We start from the raw sequence: 9,439 nt of genomic DNA, 5'->3' as shown, positions 1-9,439 counted from the left end.
GAATGCAACACTTTGAAATTCATTTGAGATACTCAGGCATCTGCCTGTTAGATTCCATCCCAGCAGAGGACTGCAACACTTGCACAGAAATACACCAACAATAAATCCTGTTCAATCAGAGCGCTTACTTAGACAGAGCATCCCTCTCTAGGGTTGGGCGGCTTATCTGCTTTCCAACTATACAAAACATCTTACTGTAGAGTAGGAAGGGATAGTGCCTCTTGTAATATTGTGGAAATGTCTGCAAATATGCCAATGGAGCGGAATAAATAGGAATCAGCTTGGTTGGAGGATGGGTGAATGTTTCTCAATTTTGTTTGCATTTAGTCCCATTTCCCCTAACTGAACTTCAGATACTGTACCTACAGTATTGCCTTTTTTTTCTTGACTTTGGTAAATGTCAGTGAGTAACTCCAGTTACTGTACCTGTTACATTTGTTTCCCTTTTGTAAATTTGTAGCCTTTATGCCTTTCAGGACACCGTAGATTATGCAAAGGATAGAATATTTAATGGACAATGTAAAATGATTTCCAGATAAGAGTGAATAAACCACAAGGACAAAAAGGGAAGTGTTTATGTACACCCGAGGTTATCTGCTAGAAATAATCATTAAACTGTGTGCGATTGCCTTTTTGTTACTCACTAGATCAGAATTGACGCTAGCATGGTAAGTAGATGTTTTCTTATTCATTAGTAAGCAAAGAAAATATTACAAATGCCCAAAAAGAATAATTTTTTTTTCCAGAAAATGTTGTATTACTTCAAGTTCCTAAGGGAAACCAAGCAAGAAACTGCTGTAATCCTTATATGAGTTAAGAAACTCTTCGATTTTGTATGAGACTAAAAGCTAAACTGTGTATGTGGATTATTCAAATAATGATATCGTACCTGTATTAATTTAATTTGGCATGTATTCTTGCCATCAAATTAATACTATTAGCAGAATTACTGTATAAAATAGTAGCTTTGATAAAACAAGTGTCAAAACATATGTTCATATAAATATTGACAATTGCTTTCAATCAACTTACCTATTCTGTTATTAGCAATATTTTGATGCCGAGTGGGCACCAATGACCTTAGGTTATTTAGATAATAAAAGAACACACAGAGTTCTCCATTTTTATTCAAGAGGTAAACAACATGTAATCCTTGAAAACGGGGAAGATTCATAACACGTACACAATTTGTGTAGGTACTGAATTGCTGTTGAGAAACCATAATTGAGTAATTTACAGTTTACACAGGTTATTTCTATAAAAAAAAAAAGATACCCCCAAAATACTCACATCAAAATAGACTGGCGTATTTAATCCATTGTGAACTAGACTATTTATTGTTTCTTTACTTTTGACTGGAATTACGTTTGCTATCTGTATACTTGATGTTTAAATGTAGTATTTATTATGGAATATATCCTGAAAACAATGACCGTCTACACTACTTGTAGTTTCAAAGGGTCATATTAAAGCAGTTTCTCTCCCCCTCTCTTCCCCAACAAATATTTTTTTGCCGTATTTGTTACCAGGGATCTACAAAGCTGAAACACTGCAGTCAAAGCTACAGGAAGTCCCCAGTTCCTGAGATAATTAATTTTCATGGTACATGACTCCCTTTCAATGTTTGCATACTGTAGCAACTTCTCTCTCTCTCTCTCTCTCTCTCTAACTTTAAAATCCCTCTGTAAACTAACTTATTCAACAGTGTTAAATGTGTCCTTTATGACCACTACGCACTAACTAGAGTATGTTATTAACTACAGTATGTTTTTATGCACACTCAAATATACTCATATTGCTTCCGTTAGTCTTCGCACATGTGGATTAGACTGTAAGCTCTTTAGGCTTCTCTTCATTTATATCTTGATTGATGTATCCCTCCTGTATTATTATATATCCTGTATTTGTAACTGTACAAAAAAGTCAAGCGCTGTATACCTGCTGGTTAGCGATGGGCAAAATTTTCATCGTAATTCCAGACTGCCACGGATTGGCAGCTCCTTTCAACTGCTCAATCCAATTGATCAATCTAAAAAAGGCAGATTCGTTGTTTTTTTTTTTTGGATCACTAGTAATCCGCCCGATGAATTCAGATTACGAATCTGTACAAGTAAAACGCATTCACAAACGTAATCCGAATCAGCAAATAATGGGAGGTGGGAAATATTAATAGAGGTGCAGCCTAGAGTTTAAGCCACTGTGTTGTAGTCAGGGTTTAGCTGTGGTGGGTTGGTTCGGGCTGCTGCTGCTGAGGCAGCTGTAGTAGTATAGTTTAAAAAATTATACAATATTTACTTAATAAAATTTGTAGCTTAATCATTTACCAGTGACTGACTGGACTGACCCCTGTCTGTGTCAGGGTTCAACTTGCAAAAGATCTGACTGCAGCTACATGTAGCTTATGTCAAATAGTTAGGAAGGAAGGAGAAGGCCGAGTACTCACCTTGACACCTCTGCATTAAGAGGTCATATCACCTGCCACCACAATACAAATTAGCAGGCAACACAATCACTATTGTCTCATGGTGGCACTGGTACTTGTGATGGTGGTCGTGGTGATGTATTTGAGGATGATTTAGATGATTAAACCTACCTCCCCATCCACCCAATAGTCTAATGGGCAATAGCCCTATAAGCCAAATGTTGCTAAAAAGGATTTTGCCTATTGAAAAGCATTTAATAAAATAAAATGTTTCAAATACAATAAAATCAAACATCCCATTATAAACCAAATAGCCATTAAATCCATTGATTGCCACTGTGGCTACATAAGCTGTCAATGGGGGCCCAGATAGTCACATTGGCTATCAATGTTGGCCATTGAAAAATAAATGTGATTACTTACTCCAGCTGGGAAGACAGCAGTCCTCCTCATCTTCAGGGTGGAAGCCCCCATGGAAACAATCGAATAAAGGGTCGATACCCAACCATAAAAAAACAATCCTAGCGTGATGGATAACAAAAAAACAACAACAAAACCATCAAAATAATCCAGGAACCAATGGCCAAAAAATACCCAAAGTGCAAAGTAAGTCCTATCCCAATGGTCTATTTGTAATATGAAAGCATCCATGGTGTCCGACGTTTGACCCTCAACTTGCTCCAAAGTCCTCGATCGTCAGTTGCTTGTCGAGTCTTCATATGTAAGTATTTATTGCTTTAAATGTTCTTTACTTTATTATTTCTCTTCTTTAAAGCTATCTGCACTTTTATGCCATGGGATGTGGCCTTTCAAATTAAATTCCGGCCTTCTGAGATGGCCCAAGCGTTATATAGGGCCAGGGACATCACAGAAGGCCAGACGTCCCATGATACATCAATCAACTAACCAACCAATTGATAATAAGCATTCTTCTACCATGATATACCTTCTGGCATGGGAAGACACCTTACAGTCCATTTATTTGAATAGACTATAATGTATTAAAGCACCAAAAGTGCCTTATGGCCCACTGTCTTTATACTTTACTAGCTTTTGTGCCCGGCTTCGCCCGGGGAATGTAATATTGAATACATGTCCCCGTCCCCCTCCCCCACCCCCGCTGCCGACACATCTCCCTGGGCCCGACCCCCCCCCCCGCTGCTGTTTGTAGGGCTGGGTGAGATTTGTCTCTGTCTGTGTGTATGTGTCTGTCTGTGTGTGTATTTCCTCTCATTGGGGTGTGCTACATACTGGTTGGTGTTTACCAGGGAGCACGCAGAGCAGGGGACTCGTGTGGGATTGGAATTCCTAACAGCAGGCTACCCTAGCACAACAGTGCTTGATTCAGCAAAAGAATGACGTCAGTCTGATGTGAGAAAGAGGCTGGAGGTTTCGTGTGGTTCCAGAAGCGGAGACGCAGTGTGCTGAATGACCGCCGCCAAACGGATTCACAGTTGAGGGGGACGAAGACATCCTCCTACTCGACATCATCGGTGCCTGATGTGACGAGCCAGTCGGGATTCGTGACCGGATAGGAGGTACAGAGCGGAGCACTACTTACATTACAAGGTTGCATCACAAGACTCTCTTCATCTTCAGCCTGCAAAGAAGCCGTGGGTACAGACTCTCGTGGCGAGTAACTGCTTGTGTTACACAGCAGACCCCTATCCCCTGCTTAGTCATACCAGTGTGGAACTTTTGAGCACCGGATCTTTGAGCTTTGCTCTGACAATATCTGTGTGTGTATATGTGTGTGTCTGTCTGTGTCTCCCCCTGTTGCTGGAACATGTCCCCGGCCTCCCCCTCCCCCCCACTGGCGGCACATCTCATCCGCCCCCTCCCCCCCATTGGTACATCTCCCCTCGCTGGTGGCACAATTTCCAGGCCTGGCACCACTGGTACATCTACCCCCCTCCCCCACTGGTACATTTCCCCCCGCTAGCTGGCACATCTCTCCCCCTCCCCCCCACATTTCACATCACACACACAGAGACATAGAGACACAATCCAGGCAAGGACATGCCCCCTCCCTTAGTAGCCACGCCCCCCCACCCCCCGCTCCTGCTCTAACAGATTTGCTGGACAGCTGAGGGAAACTTAGAATGTCCATAATTTGGGAGGTGAGTCACATTGGAAGCTCAAAATAGTTGTGTTGACCTACAAATCCGCAGCAGAATGTACAGTGAAAGTTTTGTTGTGCTACATGGTGCCGTTTCTGAGATTTCGATGCTTCGGACATACAAACAAACGGAATCCAACTTAGAATTATAGTATAGATAAGATTAGATGTAACTCAACGTTACTTCGTTATATTACCTTCTCTCTGCATCTGCTTTATTTGCTGTGCTTCACCTTGTGCACCTCCTCCTTCACCACCATCACCACCACCACGCAAAATCCCCATTTCAAATTTTCAAATTCAAAACTCATGTGGCTCGTATTCTATGCTCACTACCCCCAGATCGATTACTTCCCTATACACCCCAGGCTCATTACTTCCCTATAACCACCCCATGCAATTACTTCCCTATGTACCTCCCATGCCTATTAATTCCATATACCACCCAAGGCCCGTTACTTCCCTGTACCCCTCCCCCCTAGATCCATTACTTCCCTATACTCCCTCAGACCATTACTTCCCTATACCCTCTGCCCAGGCCTATGATTTCCCTATACCCCCAAGCCATGATTCACTATAAACCCAGGCCCATTACTTCCCTTTACCCCCCAGGCCCATTACTTCCCTATACTACCTCAGGTCTATTACTACCCTATACCCCCCCAATTCAGCCCCGCAAGTCCATTACGTCCACATACCATCCCCTCCACCCCCCAAGGCCCATGACTTCCTTTACCCACAGGCCCTTACTTCCCTATACTACCTCAGGTTTATTACAACCCTATACCCCCCAATTCACCCCACAAGTCCATTACGTCCACATACCCATGACTTCCCTAATCCCCAAGGCACATAACATCCCTAAATCCTGCAGACCCATTGCTTGCCTTTACCCCCCCCCCCCCCCTCCTGGCCCATTACTTCCCTATACCCTAGGACCATAACTTCCATATACTACCTCAGGCCTATTACTTCCCCCATCCACCTCTGAGGCCATTACTTTCCAGGCCGATTACTTTTTTATACCCCCCTGACCATTACTTTCCTACACCCTCCCCCCACACACAGGCCTATTACCTGGGATACCCAGGGATACCCCCCCCAGCCCATTACTTCCCTATACCCCCCCCCCCCAGGCTAATTACCTCTATACACCCAGGGCACATTACCTTCTTATACTCTCCCCCCAGGCCCATTACCTCCCTTTTCCCATCGCAGACTCATTACCTCCCTACACATCCCCAGGCCCATTACCTCCCTATACACACACCCCCAGGCCCATTACCTCCTCTTACCTCCACCTGCCTCCCACTGTGCCCATTACCTCCTTTTACCTCCACCCACCTTCTCCCATGCACATAACCTCCTTTAACCCTCACCGGTTTCCTCCATGCCGATAACGCCCCCCTCCCATTCCCATACTGTACCTCCATTCAGCCGCACCACCTCCTCCCATGCCTCCATTAATTAATGTTCAATATATGGGACCATATGTAAATTATGCTATTTTATACAATGTACATGTAGCCAGGTCTCCCCTGCCAGTCAAGCGCCCCCTCACCTTTCTAGCGATCGCGGGGGCCACCGAGCCCAATGGCGGTCCCGTCGGCTGATCACAAGAGTGGGAACGGTGAGGACCTGGCTTCAAGGGGGTTGCTGGGGACGCGTGCGGCCGGTTGCCAGGGCCACAATCGTGTTGCGAGGGCTCCCAGCGCTCCCGAAGCAGGGCGCCGCCATTCCCTATGTGTTTGCGCATGCGCAGTGAGTCCCCGCATGCGGCGGCCAGCCAGGGACATTGCGCATGCGCAGTGACAGCGCGCGAGAGGCAGCCAATCAGGGGAGGGCTCACAGAAGGGACTACATCTCCCATGAGCCCCAGGACCACCCCACGTGACCCCAGGGAGCCAATAGGGCTACAGCATCTCCCTGCAGGGGAGTATAGATACATTTCGCGGGCTTGGAGCACACTAGTCAGTCAGGGCCAGGAGCAGCCAGGGGAAAGAAGTAGGGTGCAGGAGTCAGTGACTCCCTGCACTAGACCAGCAGCCCCCTAGGCCCCAGATAGCCCTGAGTCACCAGTAGTTGAGTGTTGTAGGGACAGGCCCCACGTTAGGGACCCTGCCCCTTACTACACAGAGTCAGTTAGGGACACAGCGGATGCTGCGCGTCCATCCAGAGGTTTGGGCTCAGACCTCCGCTACCGCTGCAGTAGCCATCCCGGTGGGATCGCCCCGGACGGTAGTTCCTGAATTCATCAGCCTTCGGATCCTTTGTGAAGCTCCTTGGCAGGCCCGGGCACTGGAGTGCTCGGCAGGTAACCATCAACAAGTGCACCATCGATCCTACATATATTATTATTACGGGACTAGTGGCTGCGCAGTCACACATATCCTCTCCCTTTAAGGGTGCGGGACATATTGTGTGGGGTTATTGGACACGGGGTGGGATCACCCGGTGTAGGTGGGAGCATCCTGCGAGACGCAGTAGTCAGTGTCTCCTCTAGAGAGGGACACCTGTTGATTTATGAAAAGTACATGCTATGTAGTAAAGCCAGTTCTGTTTTACAACGGTTTGCATAATGTGATTGTTTCCTGTGAGGGCCTCCTCCCACTCCGTTGGGATCCCTCCCAGGTGGAGGCGTTGCACCACGAGATCGTATTATATGTATGTACCCCAGGCTCCCTAAGTGGAGGCTTAGGCTCCTGAGAGCCACACAGGTTACACAGCAGGTAGTAGTGTTTGTATTCACAATGAATACCCTTTACATTAATATACATGTGTTTCATAGTGCATTTTTATTATATAATGGTTGTGCATGGTTATGTCTGCTATCCAAGCGAGGACATTGGGATTTCACCAGGGGGAGGATGTAGCATGTCCCCCCTGCCAGTCAAGCCCCACCCTCACCTTGCTAGCGATCGCGGGGGCCGCCGAGCCCAATGGCGGTCCCGTCGGCCGATCACAAGAGTGGGAGCGGTGAGGACCTGGCTTCAAGGGGGTTGCCGGGGATGCGCGCGGCCGGTTGCCAGGGCCGCGATCACGTTGCGAGGGCTCCCGGCACTCTCGAAGCAGGGCGCCGCCATTCCCTATGTGTTCGCGCATGCACAGTGAGTCCCCGCATGCGGCGGCCAGCCAGGGACATTGCGCATGCGCAGTGACAGCGCACGAGAGGCAGCCAATCAGGGGAGGGCTCACAGAAGGGACTACATCTCCCATGAACCCCAGGACCACCCCACATGACCCCAGGGAGCAAATAGGGCTACAGCATCTCCCTGCAGGGGAGAATAGATACATTTTGCGGGCTTGGAGCACGCTAGTCAGTCAGTGCCAGGAGCAGCCAGGGGAAGGAGGTAGGGTGCAGGAGTCAGTGACTCCCTGCACTAGGCCAGCAGCCCCCGAGGCCTGAGATAGCCCTGAGCCACACAGTAGAGTGAGTTGTGTCAGGGACAGGCCCCAGGTTAGGGACCCTGCCATTTACTATTCAGAGTCAGTTAGGGACTCAGCAGACGCTGCGCGTCCGTCCAGAGGGTTGGGCGCAGACCTTCGTTGTTGCTGGAGCAGCCGTCCGGGTGTGATCGCCCCGGACGGCAGTTGCTGTGTTCAGCAGACATCAGGATCCTTTGTGAAGTTCCGTGGCAGGCCCGGGCACCGGAGTGCCCGGCAGGTAACAATCCACAAGTGCACCAATGAGTCCTATCATATTCACACGGGACATAGTGGCTGCGCAGCCACACATACATATCTCACTTGAAGGGTGGGGTAATACTGTGTGGGGTTACTGGACACTGGGTGGGATCATCTGGTGGAGGTGCAGGTGGAGGTAGCGTCCTGCGAGACGCATTAGTTAGTGTCTCCTCTAGGGAGGGACACCTGTTGATTTGTTAATTGTGATGCATGAGTACGGTCATCTAGTAAAGGCATTAGTTGTTATCCATACTGTGTGTTGAGTGATATATATTGTCCTGCGAGGAACCACTCCCCCTCTGGTGGGAGCCATGGCAGGTAGAGGCGCTGCACCGAGTACAGAGTTACTCATATTATACTTGCCCCAGGTTCCCCACAGCGGAAGCTCAGCCCTCCTGTGAGCCTAACAGGTAAAAGCACCACACCAGGTAACATTAGGTTCCCCTTACATACGCCATATATGCGATTGGGTGGGGGAATACCCGTTACGTACATATTTACACAGTCACTGCTCATTCACCCGAGAGGACATCAGCCAACCGTAGCCCAAGCATAAGCCTTGTACAATTATCCACAATAACCCCAATGCTACTGTAGTGTACCTGTGAGGCCAGACCTGGGAATGCCTCATTTTTATATAAACTCCTTTGTCACTACATTGTCTTTCACACATTGCACTGATCAACCTAGTAATATGGTAGCCTCTGTGGAGATAGCAACCTATGCTTCTTTAACCCATCTTACCCCCCCCCCCCCAGACTCTACGGTGGTGTCTAGGGTGCATGAGGGCGGATTGCATGTGGTGTGGTGCATACCTGTGAGGAACAGGAGGGCCTGAGCTTCCCGCGATGTTGTGGGGGAGCCAGGACCGGGCTTCTGGGGTGGTAGCCTCCATGATCTCTTAGTGGTGCAGCGCCTCCATCTTCTATACTCCCAGAAATATGGGACAGGACCGGTATAGAAGAACCCCTTGGGTCGCAGGGTAATACTTTCCAAGTCACACACAGTCTTTACGGATGAAGAATAGTCTCTTTATTTGACAAAGCAACAATCTCCCAACGACAAGGCTTCCAACAGCCGCAACACAATTTCTCCTCTCCTTCTCTCCAAGTCAATCTTCCGGCAGGATGGTCTGAGCTAGGGCTTCAATACCCCGTGGACCACCCCCGAGGTTAGTCTCGCGGTGGGTCTTGGATTCTCCCCATCACCCCGGG

General features: G+C 47.9%; 1 protein-coding gene across 2 annotated transcripts in view; it reads left to right on the top strand.

The window, feature by feature from the left end:
- Positions 1–375: 375 nt before the first annotated feature.
- FYB1 (FYN binding protein 1) overlaps positions 376–9,439 on the top strand; it is a 159,734-nt gene continuing 150,670 nt past the window's right edge. Inside the window, exon 1 of one of the 2 annotated variants that reach the window (XM_075588557.1) lies at positions 376–668. In XM_075588557.1, the coding sequence (XP_075444672.1) occupies positions 666–668 (3 nt within the window). In that variant the 5' untranslated portion in view covers positions 376–665. The remainder of the gene's footprint in view (positions 669–9,439) is intronic. The other variant, XM_075588566.1, reaches the window with a different exon arrangement.

The sequence above is a fragment of the Ascaphus truei genome, chromosome 1 (assembly GCF_040206685.1).
Source record: "Ascaphus truei isolate aAscTru1 chromosome 1, aAscTru1.hap1, whole genome shotgun sequence".
Lineage (NCBI taxonomy): Eukaryota > Metazoa > Chordata > Amphibia > Anura > Ascaphidae > Ascaphus > Ascaphus truei.
Note: the sequence above shows the minus strand (reverse complement) of the source record. Positions and strands in the feature narration are given on the sequence as shown.